The sequence below is a fragment of the Ipomoea triloba genome, chromosome 1 (assembly GCF_003576645.1).
Source record: "Ipomoea triloba cultivar NCNSP0323 chromosome 1, ASM357664v1".
NCBI classification, from domain to species: Eukaryota; Viridiplantae; Streptophyta; class Magnoliopsida; order Solanales; family Convolvulaceae; genus Ipomoea; species Ipomoea triloba.
In genome coordinates, this window is record NC_044916.1 from 11,270,824 (window position 1) to 11,294,064 (window position 23,241).

General features: G+C 31.2%; 4 protein-coding genes across 4 annotated transcripts; 3 read left to right on the forward strand and 1 right to left on the reverse strand.

Annotated features, from left to right (window-relative positions):
* The first annotated feature begins 4,067 nt into the window (after window positions 1-4,067).
* Window positions 4,068-5,251, forward strand: LOC116015131 (photosystem I reaction center subunit psaK, chloroplastic). Its single transcript, XM_031255147.1, has 3 exons — window positions 4,068-4,257; window positions 4,407-4,487; window positions 4,912-5,251. Exons 1-3 carry the CDS (start codon window positions 4,174-4,176, stop codon window positions 5,137-5,139), a joined length of 393 nt encoding a protein of 130 aa, XP_031111007.1. The 5' UTR covers window positions 4,068-4,173; the 3' UTR covers window positions 5,140-5,251.
* Window positions 5,252-11,909: 6,658 nt separating this feature from the next.
* LOC116029322 (formin-like protein 20) lies at window positions 11,910-13,424 on the reverse strand. The gene is made up of 3 exons (XM_031271309.1): window positions 13,359-13,424; window positions 12,998-13,091; window positions 11,910-12,524 (listed from the first exon to the last, which is right to left on the reverse strand). Coding segments are annotated over exons 1-3 (711 nt in total). The 5' UTR covers window positions 13,361-13,424.
* An 88-nt stretch (window positions 13,425-13,512) lies between these two features.
* On the forward strand, window positions 13,513-14,466 carry LOC116000590. Its single transcript, XM_031240627.1, has one exon. It carries the CDS (start codon window positions 13,575-13,577, stop codon window positions 14,322-14,324), a length of 750 nt encoding a protein of 249 aa, XP_031096487.1. The 5' UTR covers window positions 13,513-13,574; the 3' UTR covers window positions 14,325-14,466.
* Window positions 14,467-20,792: 6,326 nt separating this feature from the next.
* On the forward strand, window positions 20,793-21,948 carry LOC116001667. Its single transcript, XM_031241571.1, has one exon. It carries the CDS (start codon window positions 20,843-20,845, stop codon window positions 21,767-21,769), a length of 927 nt encoding a protein of 308 aa, XP_031097431.1. The 5' UTR covers window positions 20,793-20,842; the 3' UTR covers window positions 21,770-21,948.
* The last annotated feature ends 1,293 nt before the right edge of the window (window positions 21,949-23,241 follow it).

The following is a 23,241-nucleotide window of genomic DNA, read 5'->3' on the forward strand; positions in this document are numbered from 1 at the left end:
ATTCTAACACATAATGTACATTATTTTACCTCAAAAGTTTTATTATTCAAGCTCATAATGTACATTATTCTAACATATAATGTACATTATTCTAACTCATAAAATTCAGTGATATCGTTTTGGACCGTGGTCCACACAATAATTTGTCATTCTAAATCATTACACATGAATGAGATTTCCTAACTAAAATAAATATTTTAAAAGTGGAAGAATTAATTTATATTATATGTGCTTTTAATTTATTATTTGATGTGTTTATTGATCATTAATTTTAAAAGAAGTTTATAACTTTCTCTTGTTTTTCTTTTTATTTGTCCCTATCTACGTGATGGCAACGATATTCCACATAAAATTAATAAGCGCCCACTTGACATTGATCTAATAAATGAGAAATTTCACATAAATTTTTCTTTTAGCGACAGCATGTTAAAGTTCAATTATATTCCTTTCACAAATATTGAGATTTGGGTTTGAGTTGATTGTGCACGTAGAGTTTCGAAATTAAATTAACTCAATTTATTTTTTTTATAGGTTTAGAGTGAATTTATAAAGTTTAAAATATTGTCCAATAAAATGAAAAACCTAAGTTATCAAAAAAGTAAGAAATTAATAAGCATAATGTTACAGTGACGGCGCATACTTAAAACATGCCACCCTTCTCGATCGTAGCATAACACGAGACAAATATTTTGTCCCGAAAAGCATAATGTTACTGATTGTAGGCATTTTTCTTTAATTGAAAAACATTTTGTTTTACCCAAAAAAAATGCATTTAATATAGACGAGTCCAGCAAATATGCATGTTAAAGAAATCAAGCTATCAAATAAAGTTGGTAAACAAGCTGCTAAATAATTTTGAGTCACAAAAGTGAAATATCATATATTGTATAAAAAAAAATTACTCCGTAAGATTCAATTTTTCTTATCTAAAAATATCATAAAATATAAAATAATTTAAATATGAGGAACAACAACCTCTAAACTCTTATTAAACATAGCCTTAGAAACAATAATCTCAACTATGGATGTAATCAAGGTTACAAATTAGTAGTAAATATGAAAAGACTGGTTAATAAATACAATGTTTGTCTAAAAACTTCTGAGAAGGAAATTTTTTCTTCTTATTTTTCAAAGCTTGTGGCTTTTATATAGTTTAAGATATTATTTTTCCTCTACATTTCTCTTACATTAACCCAATTTTAGGTTCGGCTTGGTCCATTAAAAACTATTAAATAATATAAATTATTGTAGAACTCAAGCTACGTCTCAGATAGCGTTTAATTTGAATTGTGATATGTTTAATAGTAGTGGTAAGATTTGACCTTGTAATAGATATGTTAGGGAATTAAAAAATAAAAATATTAATTCCCTGGAATGTTATTTTGAAGTGACAGTGGAATTATATTTTATATCGTGATTATTGTATTGTATGTTTAAGATCAATTCAAATTTAGTTAATACTTTATGATTTTAAATAACTTGTTTTTTTTGTTGTTTTTTGTTTTTGTTTTTGTTTTGTTTTTTTTTTTTTTTTTGTAAAATGTTATGTGAATAAAAAACTAGGAAAAAATAAAATCTAAAAGCAATGAAAAAAATTGTATTGTAAACATTCTAAATCATATATGGGTTAATTTTTGACATATTTGTTAAAACATTAAAAGTGATTGCAACAAATATGTGATTGAAAATAATAATGTGATTTTTTCCATAAATATTTTTCATATTTCTCAAATATTATATATTTTAAATATCTAATCTCTATATAAGAGATTTTTTTACTTTTTATTTTGCATTTTCTTCCTCTCATTCTAATTTGAGTAATTTCACAATATTTTCTTATATTTTTCTTCCAAGACCATATTTTTCCAACTCCATATATGTGTGTGTGTATCCATTATTTCCATCTCAAATGTAATTATTCCCCAATGAGTCTGTTGGTCCCGAGACAAGTATAATAAGTCTACAAGAGAGAGAGAATGCTAGACGAGTTGAATAAACTTTTAAAGATTTAAAACCTTTTGAAAATATTAGAGTGGTTTTTTTTTTTTTTTAGATCTTGCCTTAAAATACTAGCTGTCAATTTGACGGATCTATCTAATAGATGAAAAATAAGGGGAAACTGTAAAAAACATGGTGATATATTTGCAATTATTATAAATTTTGTCCATGCACTTGAAAAAATTTGATAGTGTATCCAGATTCGTGGTTAATAAACAATGCACTCAAGATATGCACAATTGCACAAATAGTACTCAAGTTGAGTGCACTATTGGTAATATGTGGATGCACTATCAAGATTTTCAAGTGCATAGATAAAGTTTGTATTAATTACAAAAATGTCATTATGTTATCTCCTCTTTTTTAAGGATGCTAACAACTAAGAATTTCAGTTTTATAATTATTGTAAATTTTTAAGTTCTTAATAATTATAAAATTGACCCCATATTATTTTACTAAAATTAGCAATCATTGATGAACGACGTAGATCAGTGCCCCATTGGTATTCAATCATGTGACCTCCCATTTGAGAGAGTTACAGGGGTGTCATTAAGTTACAAGCTACTTGGCAAATTTAGTGATATTAATTTAAAAATTTTGCAAAATAAGGCTCTGTTTGGCAGAGCTTATTTAGGAGCTTATAACTTATTTTAAGCTACTAATAAGCTATAAGCTCTGTTTGGTAATGTTCCTAAAATAAGCTAGTAGCTTAAAAAAAGAGCTTATTTTTTAACGCTACCTAAGGTAGCGTTTCAAAATAAGCTATAGTAGCTTCCTAACTTTTTTTCCATCTTTAACCTTATTATTTTAAAGAAATGACATCATTTACCCTTTCCAATTAAAACCTTTTTGGCTAAACCTTTTTGACTTTTTCTCTTCAATATGTTTGGTTGTAATTTCAATTTGACATTTGTGTTTGAACATTGATTTTTGTATGAACAAATCTTATGAATTATAAATATTTTGTTTTACTTTGTATGTTTTCAAATATATGTTCTTACTTTATATTTTATTAAAATATAGTGATTTCACTATTTTATATTTTAATATATAAACAAACCTATTTAAATTTAAAACTATTTAAATTGTATGAAGATGTTCTTTTTAGTCTTTTTACATTTATCAGCTTATCAAAAAGCTAATTTTACCAAACACTTTTAAGCATAACAGCTCTTCAGATTTCAGCTTCGAGCTTATAGCTTTTCAGTTTTCAATTACTTTTCAGCTTTCAACTACCTTTTCAGTTAGGTTTGCCAAATATTGCCTAAATATACATATACTTAATTAACAAAAAATTATGAGCGATATCCCTCTCTCAACACTGTTATGAGATGTTTCCAAAAAAAAAAAAAAAAACACTGTTATGAGAGAAATAAATCCATTAATAATCTCAAAATGCAAGCACTGTTGGGCAGTTTAGTGTATTTTTCTATTTCTTTTTTTTTTTCACAGTTTTCTCATGTTTCTTTTTTCTTTTTTTTTTTTCATCAACAAAAATGATTTTAAAAAAGCTTGAAAACACTTTTTTTTTTGTTTTTTTCCCCATTTTTGGGCCAATGTTTTTATTTTTTTTTATTTTGGGTAAAATGAATTTTATCTTGTCATCATCATCATACTCTTATGAAATAATAAAGTTTTAAAATTTTGATGATTACAAATAAATCTATATCATTTGTATGATAAAAAAAAATTTTATTCCAATCATTTTGATATAGCACTAACTTGTTTTCAAAAAAAAAAAAAAACTTGTTAATAATAATATTTTTATATGAATTAATTTAAAAAGTAATCAAATAGCTTGTAGCTCATTAAATTATTTTTAAAAAAATGTTAAAGAGAAGACAAGTTTATTTAAATAGTTAAAAGTACATTATAATTTATCATGTAATTTACATGAGTTTGAGAAGTGTGATGCACTGTTGAAAGGGTTGCAGTAAGACCAAAAAATGATCACTTATCCAAATCTTATCCATCTGGGACTGCCCAATATTGAAGTGCCATGTCAGCAAACATAAATCTTAATGTATCCAAAGCACCAATTCTGAGGCCACAAACTCTTGTGGTACAGATCCACCTGTGCATGCATATCAAATTTATGCCATCAAAACACCAAAACTCAAACCAGAACAACAACACTTAGAAGATCTCACAGGTTTTTGTTTGAAATTAAGGAAAATGGCAGCCATGATGACTTCTCTTCCCCAGTTTAATGGCCTTAAAGCCATCACAGCCCCATCAACTTCCCCCGCGAGGAGTTTGGTCAGTTCCCTTTCTTTTATGCACTCCATCTATATCTTATAACCTTAATATATATTGTAAAACTTAAAGGTAATTGTCTCTCTTTGTAAGGTCATTGGTGTCGTTTAGCTCAAAGTGTTGTAATTTGTTTCAAAATTTTAAATGTTTAGGTTGCCCTACAACCAATGAAGCGCAGGGGAGGAGGTGCTTTGGGAGCTCGTTGTGATTTCATTGGCTCACCCACAAATTTGGTAAGTAATTTTTAGTACTATTAACTCTGTTCTCCAGAGAAATTTAAACCTGTAATCTTTCATTTAGAAAAGTCATAGTCTTGCAGCTTAACCATAAGGTCTTTGACAGTAATAGTTTAATTCTTCATTTTTAATATCAATAAACGGTAATCTCACACCTATTTAACGTGTTTTAAATTTAGTTGCTTGAGTTGTAAATCGAGTTAATCTATTCCCTTAAATTTTTAGAAATGGAGAACGGGTATTGATCAAAGCTCGAAGGACTAGATTTACAACACAATAAACAATTGAGAGGCCATATTAATTGAAATTGAAAATAAATAATTTTTTTTTCAAAAAAAAAAAAGATAAACTAAATTGCATAATAACTTGAGAGACCAATAATGGTGAGGGGCTAAAAAGTTGAATTGATGGGTGTGAACAGATAATGGTGACAGCAACAAGCCTAATGCTATTTGCTGGGAGGTTCGGGCTGGCGCCATCAGCGAACCGGAAGGCGACCGCCGGGCTGAAGCTGGAGAGCCGGGACTCCGGTCTACAATCGGGTGACCCGGCCGGGTTCACTCTTGCTGATACCTTGGCTTGTGGCACTGTTGGCCACATCCTTGGTGTTGGAGTTGTTCTTGGCCTCAAGAACATTGGTGCTCTCTAAAATCCTGTTGTCTTTGCTATGGTTATGCCAATATTAATTTGTGAATTAAGGAGTATAATGTTCCCTTTAACTATATATGTTATTTAATTTCCTATGTTTGCATTCTCGTGAATTAAATATCTCGTTATTAGGATAATCTTAGCTAAGTTGCATAGTTAAAAATCTCGTAATTTTCATCGAATGAAAATTGGACGGAAAACGGGGGAGTTATTATTGGTCGAAAATGGGTTTCCTACCAACATTTCAACCAAAATATGATCCGGAAAGTTGTTATTTTTACTAATTACCGACCAACATTTTTGTTAGACGGAAATAGCGAGATTTCCAGCCGTGTTGGTCGGACCGTTGACCGCGACTTGGTAATCACAATGTTACAAGTTTGACTCCCAATCAGAGCGGTCTATTGATGTTTTTAGTTTGAGCCAGTCAACTATGAACAATCTAGGCTGATTTACCCAGTGCACACTCTCGACTAGTAACTGTGGGTTTCTATCGCCACTCCAAAAAATCTCATTGTTTTTGTACTAATAATTTACAACTAACTAAACGCCACTCCAAAAAATCTCATTGTTTTTGTACTAATAATTTACAACTAACTAAACAAAACACACAACTTTAATCTATAGATTTGTATTGACTCCACTGAGACTCGAACCCACCACCTCCCGTATAAAGGAAAGGATTTGATGCCACTGGGCCACAAGGTCACAAATAGAGAAATATGTATTTGTTAAAACTTGTTTATTTATTTATTTTATTTTAATAACAAATCTACTAATAAGAAAAAACAATATTCTACATTATATCATGGGGTCCAAAAATGGTAACATCAGTCCAGTATTAAATACAACTTATATACTAAACAAAAATTAACTGATGCTACATTTTCTATTTAACTAATAAGCTAATAAGTAGATTAAAAAAAACTTGGATAGAATCAATTAATAGGAGGTAAATTTATGATGAGAAAATAACAAATTTTAATAAAATTCTCTTGTACAGATTTTTTGAAATTTTCTTTTGAGTTATTAGATTAACTTGATTAGTTTATATACCTTTACCCAGACCTCCCTAAATGGTTTCCAAGATACCACTTAAAAGAGGGGGGAATCTAATGCTAATAAAAAAAAAATATTGATATAAGAACAAATCTATTATATCCATAAATAAAATATAAAATCAAAACGTATATAGGCTAAACAAAATTCTATTATGTACCTAATATTTGGACTATTAAAGAAATCTATACTATATATAAAAACAATATCCTCCTCCAAAACTTTCCCGCCCAAACATAGGGGTATTTTAGTAATATGGTAATTATTATTATTATTATTATTATTATAGAATAATATTAATTATTGGTTGTAATTCATTATTAGTAATTATGGTAATTATTATGATAGAATTTATTATTATTATATGATAGAATAGAATATAATGATAGAATTTATTATAATAATATGGTAATGGTAATTATTATGATAGAATTTATTATTATTATGATAGAATAATAATAATAATAATAGTAATAATAATAATAATCTATATCTATATCTATACTATATATAAAAATAATATCCTCTTCCCAAATTTTTCCGCCCAAACTTAGTGGCATTATATATATATATATATATATATATATATATATATATATATATATATATATATATATATATATTCTTTTGGCAGTCAACATAAGATTCCTATTATACACAAACTTAGTGGCATTTTAGTAAAATCCTAATTTCTTTCCATTTCTTTTTATTGGGTGATTATGAAGACAAGCAATCACTCATTCTATATAAATACATACAATATAGATTACTCCATGATTTCCTCCCTTCTCTTTCAAATACACAGCCGTTACTCACCATTTTTCTTTCCCTCTCATTGGTTAAAAACGAGTATAAGAGGGAACTGCATCATTCTGTACCTATTTATTCACTCCATTTTCCAGCCTCTCACAATGAACTCCTCACCTCTCTCTCAATCGGTTTCTATTTTCTACGCACGCTCTTCTCTATTGCTTCAAAAGTAAGCTTACCTTTCATTTTTAATTAGATACAATACCTAATTGCTTTACCCGTACTTTTTTTTTTATGTCTGTATATAATCTTTCATTGTCTGATCTATTAATTTATTTTTCATAGTTAATAGATATTATATTCCTTCAATTATATACGATACTTATATAATAGTTTACTGCTAAGATTTGATCTCTGATTAGCAGTTAATCCCTATCACTATGTTAGGAACACGGTGGAACGCACTATTGGTGTTGTAATTTTTCTTGGATAATGATGAGGATAAATAAAGAAATGATGATAAGATTTGGTATTATACTGGTATAGATGATGAAATTGGCGATAATAATGATTTTGAAGGAAATTAGAATAATGAGAAGGTAAAGATTAAGGTTATGGATGTTATTGATGGTTTGATGATGATTCGGCCATGCTGCTAATAATAATAATATTAATTAGTAGTAATTATATTAAGGGTTGACTAATTTACAGGTTCATTATCAAAGTGTCTATGGTGCTACTAAGTATTGATAAGAGTTTAATTTTAGGCTTTTGAGGTAAGATTTCATGTTCACTAAAATTACATATTTTGCCCCAAGATTTCATGTTCAGTAACTAATATTATGAGTGTTATGTGGTGGTTTTTTTTTTGGGGTTTATTGGAACTATTGTTGGCATTGAAGATCGTGATCTCCACAAGTGGCCGGAATCAAAATGGAGATGTCTAAAGGTAATACCCTTGTGTTTGAAAGGGATGGGTTTGGTGATACATTTTTATTTGTGATGCCTAAAGTGATATGTATTGCTATCTTTAGGTGCAGTGGGATGAAACTTCAATGATTCCAAGGCCTGATCGGGTTTCACCTTTGAAAATAGAGCCAACTCTTTCTCCTTCTGCACTAAATTCACTAATTTGTGCCAAGTTTTCCCCCCAAAATTTAGAGGCATTTATTATAAATTAATTTCTCTTAAATAATCATACTTTACTATGTGTTTATGTTTATTGGTTATAATGTTTTTTATAAACAAGAAAATTGCAAACTTTATTTGCAAAATTATGATCAAATAATGATTTTAGTCTCCAATTATTCAGTATATGCATAACAACAACAACAACAACAACAATAATAATAATAATAATGATGATGTTATTACCTTAATTACTTTACTTTCTAAATTTTTGTAATGTCAACTATTTAGACAAAAATATTATTTAGAATTAATTAATTTTATACACACACACACACACACATATATATATATTGCACCATTATTTAGTAGTAGTAAATAATCTATACTATCTATACTATATATAAAAACAATATCTTCCTCCAAAATTTTTCGCCCAAACGTAGGGCCATTTTAGTAATATGGTAATTATTATGATAAAATAATATTAATTATAATTGATTATAATTCATTATTAGTAATTATGGTAATTATATTATGATAGAAATATATCACAATAATATTTTACATTATCAATTAAAAATGGAACGGAAATTAGGTAAATTAGAAAAGGAAATGAATATTAATAATTGATTGAAAATTAAAAATAGAAAAGAGTACAGAAATTATGTCAATTGGAAAAGAAAATGAATATTAATAATTGACTTGAAATTAAAAAAATATCCATAATTAATTAAAACGGAAAATTAAATGGTCAAATCATTGCATTTTAATTTTTCACAATAATATTATACAGTAAAATAAATCAAATCACAATTAAATCGTAAATCTTTCACACATTTAAACAATGGAACAGAAATTAAAAATGAAACGGAAATATTTCAATAATAATATTCTATATCATCAATAGTAAAAGTAAATTAAAAATGGAAAGGAAATATTTCAATAATAATAGTATACGTCATCAATAGTAAAGGCATATTTTAAATTTTAAGCAATAGTAAAGGTAAATTAAAAATAGAATGAAAATATTTCAATAATAATATTCTACATCATTAATTAAAAATAGAACAGAAATTAGGTAAAAATACCAGTGGATCTATTATTCTAATTGACTAATTAACTAAAAATAAAAAAAAATCGACTAAAAATGAATCTGATATTACTAATTGACTGAATATATAAAAGTAAATGAATATTAATAATTGACTGTAAATAAAAAAAATATCCATAATTAACTAAAATGAAAAAGGAAATGGTCATATCATTGCAATTTAATTAAAAAAGGAAAACATTCTACATCATCATTAATAATGGCATATTTTAAACAATATTAAAGATAAATTAAAAAAGGAACGGAAATTAAAAATGAAACGGAAATATTTCAATAATAATATTCTACATCATCAATTAAAAATAGAACGAAAATTAGGTAAATATTACTACGTAATTCTTTTCATTTTTCCTATATAAGGTTGCCTAATATTAATTTACACATAACAATCGGCACTAATAATTAAAAAAAAAAACAGAAAAACTGCCGGAGACATCTGTCTTTTTTTAAATTATTATTATTATTATTATTTAATTATTTTAATTAAAATTATTTAAAAAGTTTATTTTAAAATTACTAACCACCATGTCATCACAATTGTAGGTAAACAGGTCAATTTGGACTTTTTTTTAAAAACATGTCAATTTGTACTTGCATGAGTTTATATAGTTCAGGAATCCAATTGCATTCTTTTTGAGTTCGATGGCCTAATTGCAGTTTTGTGTGTAGTTCAGTGGCTTATTTGACCCTTATTCCGAGAAAAATGATATTACTAATTAATTTAAAATATAAAAAGATCGTAATCTATATTCTATACTATATATAAAAGTAAAATCCTCCTATTTCAGTCACCGCCTAAACTTTTGTAGTCAATTAATTAAATATTTTATTGGTCAAATAATGAATAAAGCTTATTTGTAAAGAAAATGTAAAATAGAAATTAACTAATATCTATTAATTGATAATATGTATACTCACGTATCAACACTATTAATAAAAGTAAAATCATTTATCGGGAAAAGAGAAGGATATTACGAATTGACTGAAAATTATTTAAAAACTTTAATAATTAATTATACTTTCCTTTTGACAACTCTAAGTTATTTAAACTTCAAAAAAATTAATTGAACATGGGTTGTTAGATTTTTATAATAATCAAAATTAATTCATTCAAATATGGAGGAGGAAGATAAAACTAAATGCAATATGGGGAAAATGAATATACTTAAAGTATAAAAGTATAACTACACATATATTAGTGTAATTGACTAATAATAAGTGCCTAATAATTATTATGATAATTAAGTTAAGCATTGGTAGTTGAATTTTATTTTTATAATAATTACAATTAATTTATTTCTCATTTTCTCATATTTATTTTAGTAATAATATAATTATATAAGTCATATTACTTATATATCTTTTTAAGATAATTTTAGACAAACAAGTCATATATTATTCAATTAATTTGAGTAATATTTTTGTACTAATCTTATAATCAAATAAATGTACACGTTCAATATTAGAATTTTTTATAATTTCATCTTTATTTTTATTATCTCAATATATAATAAAAAAATTTATCCACGTCCGGGTAATTGGACAATTATTTGTTATAATTCAAAGGAAAACATCAGAAAATATAATCGATCCAATCAATTTCATCAATTGCGCTATATAATATTCGATGTTATAATATATATAATTGTATATTGATCCAAATATTCTTTAAATATTATAACAAATCCATTCCGTGCAACGCACGGGCGAAAATACTAGTTTGTATAGTAATAATAGCCTCAATTCAAAGAGGTGGTGGGTTTCTTAAATATAAATAATTAAATAGTAAAAAGGTCAGCAAAAGGGGTAAGTAATTACCCCACATTGCTGGAAAATTGCAAAATTTCAACCACTTTTCCAATCATCAAATTTTTATTTTTTTTTAATACTCCTGACTCTAGTTCGAAATGGAGTAACTTGGTGTCATTGGACCATACGGCACTTGGCTAAAAAAATTGTTAAAAGTTTTAGATTATTTACTTCTTTCAAGCCAACCAAAAATTTAAGGGGATGTATTCAATAAAACTTTTAAGACTTTCAAAAACTTTTACAGTGATGATTTTAATTGACTTTTGTAGACTTTTAAGTTTTGGGTTGAAATATTTTGTCTATCAAACTCAAATTTCATTGAATTATTCTCTATATAGTTTTCTCCTTTATTCTACTTCACATTTGATAAAAAATCCTTATCATTATTTCTTTTTTCCTTTGTTCTCCGTGTTGAAACACTTTAATTGGCAACAACAAAAGAATTTCTTGGCCAAGGTCTCTAGTGAGGAATAAACGATGGGAGAAAAAGAAAGAAAGAGATTAAAAGGCAATAAATTTTTTTAAAAAAATCTTGCATCATTTTTGCCTTTGTTGGAAATTTTTCTAGCAAATATCGATAAAATATTTCTATTTTTAAAAATCCTTTTCGACCACTTTCAAATCACCTAAAAATGATGAGAAATTTCAGCCATACTTTGATAGGCCCCTTGTGAGCACCCCCTCATTGGTCATCCCACTTGGACACCCTTCCACTATTCTGTCGAACAGGAGTGTGAATTGGTGTAAGGGAATTTCACCTTTGTGGGCAAGAATTTTGTACAAAACCTAATTTAATGGAAATATCATCATCCAAAATTCCAAATATGAATATCAAAGCAATGACAGTTAATGCTAATTGTTTAGCAAATTAAATCAATAAATAATGAAATATTAAAGCAATATGAAGCACCTCACATAACGTTACAACCATTGGGATTCTCATCACTAAAGTAGCCGCCATATGGGTAATACGCATGTGGTGGTGGTGGTTGCGGCGGTCCACCGCGGTGGTGCTGGTAGAAGTCGTATTCCATAGGCGGCGGCGGCGGTCCACCGCGGCGGTGGTGGTGGAAGTCGTATTCCATGGGCGGCGGCGGTCCATAGTGATAGTAGTGGCGTCCGTGGCGGTGACGGTGGCCGTAATAATCCCTCGGCGGCGGCGGATAGCCATAGTAATGGGCACCGTAGTAGAACTCATTGGGGGGCCTATAGCCCCTTGCGTCAATGTTTTCCAACCTCGGGATCATCGAAAGCGGCGGCTCCATGTCTTCCCAACACCCTCTCATGTGGGCCGGCGGCGGAAACGGGTGCGCGCTTGGGTGGAACGCGCGGCCGTTGCAGTGACCGGAGCGCGGATCAACAAGCGGAGCAACTTCATTATTGGCCGCGGGTGGGAGATCGACTTTCTTTGGAGGCTCCGGCGGCGGGGGAGGCGGCGCAGCTTCTTTGGGTGGTGCTGGTGGCGCTGGCGTTTTTAATATTGACTTTGGTGGAGGCGCCGCCGCTGACTTCGAACAACAAGCAGCCTTCATCATGCATTTATGTTAGTATTAAACATAATATACCTATATGACAACAAGAAAAATCCCATAATCCTTTTGAGTGTAATTAAATTCGATCTCTCAAAGAGCTAAATCGACCTAGATTATCTATAACTGATTGTCTTAAATTAAAAAGATCAAGGTAGAATTTAAATTCCTGACCTTGTAGTTACAAGTATGAATCTCTTGTCGTATTGGCTGGGTTACTCTTAATATTTTTTTTCATTGATTAGAAAATCCACAATCATTATTTAAGAGTATGAATAAGGTTAACCTCATATTGTGAATCTAACTGATAAATTAAAGAACTACAAGAAGGTAAATCAGTTGAGACTAACAATACTAACATCAACAATATAATATATCAAAGTGTATAAATATTATTAGAAAAATCAAACACAACCAAAGTATACATATTCATATATATATATATATATATATACACACAAAAACTATACCTTGCATTTTGAACAACGAATTACTGCTGGATCCATAGCAAAGTAAAGAAGTTCAATTTTAGAAGGTGACAGCAAGGCTGAAAAGTGAAAACCCCTTCTTCGATTCAAGAATATGAAGAAATTTAAGGCATTGTTAGGCCATATTTATATGAGCAATATAAGAGACATTGTAGTATATAAGGAAGTCTAGAAAATTACCCATTTTGAAGCACCATATAGAAAAGGCAATATAGGGATTATTATTTAAGGAAAATCAGTAATTTTGTAAAAATTATAAACTATAAAAAAAACATATAAATTTTAAGAATATATACTTTATGTTAGGCAGTATACTACTAATAAGATATCATTGCGACCATACATTTCCTCAAATGGGTGGTGAAAGGTGATCGGTAATGGCGGATGCTAACTCGCTAATTAGTTTTCCTTATTTCACGCAAAATCACACATTGTATTATTTGTATCAACTAATTAACCACAAAAACTTCATATAAATACCCTCCATCTCTACCTTCTTCCCCACAAACAAAGCAACCAAATAAATAATAAGTTAAAGAAAAGAAAAGAATCAAGATCAATGGCATCCATGAAATTGTCATTGGTCTTGGTTCTTTTATTGGCTTGCACTCTTTCCCTCCAAGGTGTTCTTGCTGATATCATTTGTGAGAATTTGCCTATAAATGTTTGTGCATTTTCTGTCTCATCCGTAGGAAAGAGGTGTGTGTTAGAGAACTTGATAAAGGATAAAAGTGAGGTGGAGTATCAGTGCAAGACATCAGAGGTGGTGGTCGGGAGTAGCATGGCGGAATACATAGAGACCGACAAGTGCGTGAAAGCATGCGGTGTTGATCGAAAATCTGTTGGCATGTCGTCAGATTCCTTGCTCGAGCCAACTTTCACTGCCAAACTTTGTTCCCCGGCATGTTACCATAATTGCCCCAACATTGTAGAGCTCTATTTCAACTTGGTCGCGGGTGAAGGAGCGTACTTGCCTGACTTATGCGAGAAGCAAAGAGTCAGCCAACGCCGTGACATGATTCAACTTCAGAGCGATGGTGCGGCCACACTTGATGCCGAGAGTGCGGCCGCACCTGATGTTGAGTGGACCAGTCCTCGTCGTAACATGATTGAGGTTCGAAGTGATAGTGCTTCACTACTTGTTGACGAGTGGACCAGTCCTCGTCGTAACATGGTTGAACTTCAAAGTGATAGTGCTGCCTCACCTGATGCCGTTGCAGATGCTCCTACACAGTGGAAGAATTACCGTCGTGCTATGGTTGAGCTTTTGAGCAGTGATACACCAGCACCATCTCCCTCTTATTTTTAAAGGGTATATATTGATGTATTAATTATATACAATAATCCTGTATTAATTAGATGGGGAAGGAAAGAGATTCTTATCATAATTTGGTTGAAGGTTGAGATTTTATCTCAACAAAATATCAATAATATAATATTATTTATCATTATTCCTTTTGCCTTTTACAAAGTGTATTAAGAATGGCTTTGTTGCTTCATAGTCGGCAAGTCCGCAGCAATCTTACACAAGCAAATTAAAGTGCAATGTGAGCCTTTCAATTCTATAGATCAACCCTGCATGCATGCCATTTTGCTTTCTGATCCCAGTAAATCGTGAAAATTCATCATATGGGATAAATGTAATAATTATGAGTGCTCGTAGAAAGATTTGGATTAAATTGTAAGTTGTTAACTAAGAATTATTATTATATACTGTATATATTTCTTTTACATTTGTGATAATATAAAATTTTTGTTGGGACAGTATATTTTTCTAGCGTTAAAAATAAAAGCATTTAATTTCACTTAGATTAATTGTAGGCATGCAAAATGAGCTAATCTTATAGCGGAAATGAAGCAAAAACTATGATTAAAAGTCAACATCCTATATTCAAGTTCTCTCTTCTCTGGTTTTCTTCACGCCTTCGTGAAGCAAGCGGATCGGATCGTCTTCCCTTGATGCCATCTCCACCTCAGGCATCGTTCTTTCCCTTTGCTTTGTTTTATTGGTTTAATTTTGTTTGAAGTTTTTGTGTTTTTTCCTCTCGTTGTTTTGACGAGTTTCTTCCTCTCGTTTACTGGGAGTTCTTTTTTCATCCTGGATGACAAACATGACAATGAAAAAGAGACTTCTAACATGACAATGAAAAAGAGACTCTATGAACTATGATATGCAGTTCAGCCCGATGGAGATATTGTCAATGGATAGAAGAATGGCGATGGAGATATTGTCAATGGATAGAAGAATGGAAATAGATACTCAGGTGGTGTGCAAGACTATTCAACCAGTGTCAGTCTTGGGTACGTTTGACCAAATCATTAAAGAAGCTTTAAGTTCCTTCAAAGAATTCAGCTTCAAATTCCATCGAGTTTCTATGCTAGGGAAGTTGTTTCTATGTCTGACTGTAAGGAATGTTTGATCATTCCATCGATCTTTATTGTAAACGTTTAAGCCTATGATTAATGAATTAGCTTCTTTATTTTCAAAAAAGTCAATATCCTATTATATTAAATATATATAAGAAATTTTGATTGTTTTGTTAATGTCGGGTGAGACAAAGGAGCGAAGAGCAGCATAATAGGGTGTTGTGTTGTGTCTTCATGCCGAAATTGTGAGCACTTATACATTGCAATGTACACACTAACGAAGAACGTAAAAGAAACATAGAAGAAATATATATATATATATAGAACAAGAATTTCACAAGAAGAATAATACATCACTATAAATACACTTCCTAAAATCTAACATAAGACTATCTAATATGATCTTTGGAACATAAAACTAATTATATGACTTTTATCAATTCTATCTTGTTTATTTTACTCAATAGTTATTATATGTTGAAAACTTTTGTAGTAAAGTGTGATAGACCTTAATGTGCTGATAGTGTTGAATATTGATTATATTGTTGAATATATTGTTCTTAGTTAGGAAGGGGCGCAAATTGTCAAGGCGATTTTTAATTTTAAGAACGCGTTCAACCAATCTGTGACATATGCGTCTGAAGTACTACTTTAGACGCAGATTGTCCTGAACTTCAGACGCAGATGAGTTTGTACTAGTGAAAATTGACCACTGTGATTAATAAGTGCTTATTTGTCTATATTTTTTTCTCCATTTCACTAAGTCATTTTGCTTATATATCATTCTGAATTTCATGAGATTAGAACTAAATTGTATTATTTTACAAGGAGTTTGGTTTGGAAAGCTTTGGGAGCAAAGATGGGTGTTTTCATGCAATTTGATGCGGATTCGAGTCAAATGGAGCATTTTAGATGCATTAGGAGTCAATAAGAGCCAAGGAGAAGCTAAGAGAATGGATAAAATATTTCTAAGAGAGCCAAAGAGTGATATTTTCAATGGTTTTGATCATATGGACAAACCAAGGCAAAGTGGAACAAGTGTCAAAAAGCTAAAATTCTCGCATAAATTGGTCACTGTTTGGTATTTGGACTATATCTCGACCTAGAAATGTCTAAATGAAGTGATTCGTGTGCCATTGGAAATAAGACTCAAAAGGCTACAACTCTTATGAAGACATTAAAGCCTAAAAAGAAAGCCAAAGGGATCAAAATCATCCTTGAAGTATAAGTTCCAAACTTACAGATTTTGCCAAAACTGTCATTGTTTGGTATTTTGAATTTTTGACCATATCTCAACCTAGGAATGTCCAAATTAGGTTATTCTTACGCCATTGGAAAGAAAACTCAAAGGGCTACAAATTTTGTGAAGACCATAAATCCAAAATCTGAAGTTTTGAAGGTCAAAAGACACAGCCAAGTGCATGGCCATGCCTGAGGCCGTGTATTTTTGGGTGATTTCCAGCAACCACGCCCAGAATTTCATTTTTTTTGGCACGACCGTGCCACCTTCCCTGTTCATATTTAAGCTCATTTTGAGCATTTTCAACTAGGTTTTCGATCCCGTTCAAACCCTACTCATTTTTTTTCACTTCCTTTCATATTTTTAGGTTAGATTAGACTTAGATTTAGGTTCCTAAACATATTTGAAACTTGTAATCAAGGATTCAACATTTGGATTTCAAGATTCAACCACCCATTTCAATAGAGAAGCTTTCTTTCCATTATCTTTTTCTTTTGCAAGATTTATGCTTTTTTATTTGTGTTTTTGTGTTCCTTATGCTATTTCATCATGATTAGTTAGTTTTTAGACTTGAGTTAGGGTTGTATTATTTAATCATGTTTTTGTGAAGGTTTTGTATTTATATCTTGTTAATGTTTGATGTACACTTTCATTGACATGTATTTGGAGGATGGATTCCTTCCATCAACGAGAGTTGGTGATAAATTCAAGTGACCCCTTGCATATATAAATCCAATTTGCTTTTATGAAAATAGGGAAAATCGGGGGTCTAAGATGCTAATTGTGCTTGAAGAACTTGGAGTTGATTCACCACGAAAGTGGGACAATTCCTTGTTCTAATCCTTGTTAATTTGCTCACTTGAGTGACTTATAGACTAGGATTTCTACGTGTATTCCCGCTTGACTCCGGTTACTTGTTCTCCTTTAACTCCGTAGGTTGTTGAAGCATCTAGATGACAATTCTCCCTAACTTGAGTCCTATTTCTTTTTTTTTTTTTGTGTTTATCTTTGTGTATATGTGTTAGTCTTACTGTTGCCTTACCTTAAACTTGTTGTTTGCTTAACTTCTTGTTGATTTCCTTGTGCTAGTGTCTAGTTGCTTGTGATGGCATATTACGTGTCATAACTCCTAATCCCCTGAGGATGACATTTCAACTCGTATACTCACCATCACTCATTTTTGCTACACCAGTCATACTAACACAACACTACCCCACAGAAGGCACACATTTACTACTAGCAATGCACAACTTTTACTCTGAGAGTGCACAAACTTGTACAACATTTTGTAAGTACACACCTAGCTTAAACCCAAAACCGCTAAACCCTAAACCCTAAACCCCACAAAAATGATCACTGCCATACTAACACAGAATATAATGCACAACACCGCCCCATAGAATGCATAGCTTTGCAACTAGCAATGCATAATTTTTACTCTGAGAGTGCACAAAGGTGTACAACGTAACATAGTCTTGTGATGTATAACCTCACGCCAGCAGTGATACCTAGGGGTGAGCATTGGTCGGTTTTCGGCTAATAACCGAAAATTTAACCGAACCTTCATAACCGACCGATCAACTCCATAACCGAAATAACCGAAACCGACGGTTTTCGGTCAGTTAAATATAACCGATTTTTTTTAGTAAAATAGCTAAATTTATTTTATTTATTTGACTAATGCTAAAAGAATAAATTACTAAAAGAAAAAAATAATCTCTTAATATTTATAATCAATTAAAATTAATGTCCTCAAGTATAATACTAGTTTAGTGCGGTAAATGTGTAAAATATGAGGTATATTTGTAAATATACTTTTAAATGCATAAATAAAAATTTTGTATTGGTTTCAATTTTATATACAGTAAAAAGTATAGTTATATGTGAAAGTCAGTGAGAAATTATATTGCTTTTTCAGTTTTTTTTTTTTCAATTAGAACTAAGTGAGAAATTATATTGCTTTTACAGTTTTTTATTTTTATTTTTCAATTAGAAATAACAATAAAACGAGTTCTAAGATGTGTTTTTTTAATAAACATGTTATTTATACATTATATGGTTAAGAAATGACAATTCAATAAGTGATTAAAATTAATATAATAGACTATGGACTTGCAAAATGTAAATGGGATGAAGTTATATATATTTTTTCTTTAGATTAACCTTTGGTTTTTCAGTCGATTTTTGTTTTTTTTTTTTTCTTGAAAAACCGATAACCGACCGAAAAACTGAAATAACCGAACTTTTTTTTTTTTGCCTTAATAACCGAAACCGAAATATTCGGACGGTTCGATTTTCGATTTTTCGGTCGGCCCGGTGTTTTTGCTCACCCCTAGTGATACCTAATGCCTCCAGCACAACCAACCTGCAAGGAAACTCCATATATGGAAAAACTGCACAAAATTACTCCCACACCCCCACTACTTAAATTAAAAAACAAACGGTTTTTTTTAATATTACTAACTCTATTACAATGCAGTATCTGTTCATAACTACTACTTAAATTAAAAAACATACTAACTCTATTACAATGCAGTATCTGTTCATAACTACTACTTAAATTAAAAAACAAACGGTTTTTTTTTAATACTACTAACTCTATTACAATGCAGTAGTTGTTCATAACTACTTTCTCAACCTATTGAAGCACAAGAGTTAGTATTGCCTCCACTGAGACTCGAACCCACCACCTCCCGTATAAAGGGAAGGGGTTTGATGCCACTGGACCACAAGGTCCTTGGCAAAAAAAACAAACGGTTAAGAAAATGAAATTAAATCTTAGCCATCAGCGCCCAATGGACAATAAGGATTAGACCATAGGTTCTCACATGGGAAGATGTTTTCTCATCTGAAGTCAACCCATATATAGGGTTAAATACAGAAAAAAAACAAATAATCTGGAAAATTTCTTCGAACTAAAATTTAGGAGGGCATTTTTTGCCAAATTAGGTCTTTTTTTCCATTAACCATGATAAATATTTTCCTTTTGACTTTATTTTCTTTGAATACCCAATCACAAGAAATTCATAAAATGACTTCTGAAAATCATTTTCCGTGTTCCCAAATGGACCCTTAGTTGCGTAACAAAGGTTTTAGTCAAGAAGTACAGGAGTGAAAAATGGACATTGAATTGTATAGACAACAATTTTATATAGGTAAAAGGGTCAAATAGACTCATTTACTCTTTCTTTTTCTTTTTTTCTTTTTTTTTTTTTTGTGCGCATGAGGGGTCGAAGCCCCGCAAAAGAGCTAATAAATCCTCATGGTAGAAGCACTCAAAGCGTCCCGGTCGAGGATCTCCTTAACACCATCAGGTGGCAGGTTCAGAATAGAGGTACCCCACTGAGTATCATAGCCCATGTTAGCCAGATAATCAGCGCATTGGTTCCCTTTCCTATAAATGTGCACGAGCTCAAAATCTTTGAAGCGCTTGATTAACGCTTTGCAATCCACGATTAGAGTCTCCGCCTCCGGTCTCAACTCATTCTTTTTTTCCAAGGCTTGCACCATCAAATATACTCATTTACTACTCAGAAATGTTAACCCCTTATCTAAAATAAGAGCTAATTTTAAATCAAGGAGTTAATTGAGCATTATTGTAGTAGATGTGCCTAGTTGACCCTTTTGCCTTTTATTTACTCCGTATTAAAAAAAAAATTGCTCAACTTCTTGTATAGTTGTTTTTTGTTATCCATTTCACTACAACAAAAGAGCTTGATGAATTCCACTTAATTGGGTAAAAAAAAAGTTCCAATTAATAACAAGTATGAGAGTTAAACAAAATGGATCTTACTATCAAAATTTTCAAGGCGTTGTTAGGCCATGTTTAAGGACCATTATAAAAGTTAAAATTTAATTATTAAAAACAAAAACAACAAGAACGGGATTATTATTTAAGGAAAATCAGTAATTTTTTTTATATATTAAAGAAAAGCACATAAATTTTCAGAATATACTTTATGTTAGGCACTACTGATATGATATCATTTTGCGTCCATACATGTTCCTCAAATGGGTGGTGAATGGCGATCGTCGGTAATGGCGGATACTGACTCGCGCTCTAATTCATTTTAATTCCCTCATTTGACGCTAAATCACTCATTTTATGAACCACAAAAACTTCATATAAATACCCTTCATTTCTACCTTCTTCTCCCACCAACAAAGCAACCAAACAAAAAAAAAATAAAAAATTAAAGAAAATAAAAGAATCAAAATCCATGGCCACCATGAAATTGTCATTGGTTTTTATTCTTTTATTTGCTTGCACCATCCCCTTCCAAGGTGTTCTTGCTGACATTATCTGTGAGAATTTGCCTACAAACGCTTGTGCATTTTCAGTCTCATCGTCAGGAAAGAGATGTGTGTTAGAGAACTCGATAAAAGATGGCACTAAGGTGGAATATGAATGTAAGACGTCAGACGTGGTGGTCGGGAGTGACATGGCGGAATACATAGAAACTGACAAGTGTGTGAGCGCATGCGGAATTGATCGAAAATCTGTTGGCATGTCATCGGATACCTTGCTCGAGTCGACCTTCATTGCCAAGCTTTGTTCCCCGGCTTGTTACAATGACTGCCCCAACATCGTCGACCTCTACTTCAACTTGGCCGCGGGTGAAGGAGCGTACTTGCCCGACATGTGCCAGAAGGCGGCTAGCCATCGTCGTGACATGGCTGAGCTCGAAAGTAACAGTGATGTCATCGCACCTGGTAACAGTGATGATGTCATCGCACCTGGTCCCGATGTCGAGTGGACCAGTCCTCGTCGTGATATGATTCAACTCGAAAGTGATGATAGTGCTGATGCTCTTCTAGCTGCCGATGTCGATTTCCTAGCTATGGATGTTGCTAATGCTCCTACTACTGCTGATGCTCCTAGTGCTGATGATGTTCTAGCTATCGATGTTGCTAATGCTCCTAGTACTGCTGCTGATGCTCCTATTGCTGATGATGTTTTAGCTGCCGATTTCTTAGCTGTCGATGTTGTTGAGGCTCCTGTTGCGGAAACTCCTAATACACAACTAAGGAACGCTCGTCGTGCCATGGCTGAGCTTTTGAGTAATAGTATTGCTAATGCTGATGCTCCTGCTGTTGATGATGCTTTAACTATGGATACACCAGCACCATCTCCCTCCTATTTCTAAAGAGTATATATAGATTATGTACAATCCTATATATTATATGGGGAGGGAAAGAGATTATTATTGGGTTATTGTATAATTTGGTTGAGATTTGTGATTTTTATCACAACAAATTCAAATATTGATATGACACATATATTGTCATTAACCAAATAGTGAAAATTATTCTGCTTCATATTTAACCATTTTGTGTTGCTCATTTCAATAAAACATAGGAGCTTGAATTCCACTTGGTTGGGTAACAAAGGTTTTGGTCAAGAAGTACTACAGTGAAAAATGGACAAACAAATTTATAAAAACAGAATACTAAATGTTAATGTGCGTTGTGCGTTGTGCGTTTTGCAAAAAAAAAAAAAATGTTAATGTGCGTTGTGCACTTGTGCATATTAACATTAGCTATCAAAGGCCTCGTGGTCAAGCAGCATAGCGAAGAGTATTCAAAAAATAAAAACTGTCAACTTTTTGTTTAATCGTTTTAATTTGTTGTCCATTTCACTATAACAAAGAGCTTGAAAGTCTCGAATTTTTGACCACTTTTTTGAGTACTTTTGACATTCACAAAAATTTCTCACAAATTTTGACCAACCCTTAAAATATTGAAATTTCTGATAACTTTTTTATGATTAAAAATTTTGTAGCAAAACTATAAAACATGACACGAGCCATAATATTTTGACCATTGGTGCATTAAAAAAAATTAGCCATGATTTATCGAAAAATAATTTTTTTTTAAATATCCATGGTTGGAACATTAAAAAAGAATTAGCCATGGCAATTGGCAAAAGCTTCTTGTTTTTGCTATATTTCAGCAAAAAAATGACAAGAGGAACCCAACGACGGTGGGTTTACGTTTCTCGACAATTTAAGTTCAATTTAGAAACCCAACTTACATTTTTCTAAAGTATTACAAATTTATTAGTATTTAGTATTATATTTTTTAGTATAAGTATTACATTCTAGTATAAGTTGACCTGATTCAACTCATATATAAGGATCCGTGAGATCTTACACAAATTTAAAGAAAAAGTATGTTGATAAATTAAAGAAAGTTTCTCCGAAATCAAAAGAGCGATATATAATATAGATCGATGAAATGAAATGGGGGAGTCTAAGGAGAGTCTAGCGAATCTGTTTAAAGTTTTCCAGGTTTCGAGGTATTTCTTATTCGAACTCTATTTATTATTACTATTTATATAAATACCTTGTTTTGACTACGTCTTCTTTCTTTGTATCTAACCGGAGACAATTTTCAGAAAGCCATTTGTTTTTGCTAGAAATAATTGAACATTTAATCAATAGTACGGGTGCAACCGTGCCACGAGACACGGCTGAAAGTAAATAAAAAACAACGGTCCTATCCGTTTGAGTTTCACTTCTCTCTTATTGAGAGTAGAGAATGAGAATATATGTAGTATTACAACTTGATTTATTTTTCTTGATGGTACCGTTTCAATCGCTTGTAAACAAAAAAAATT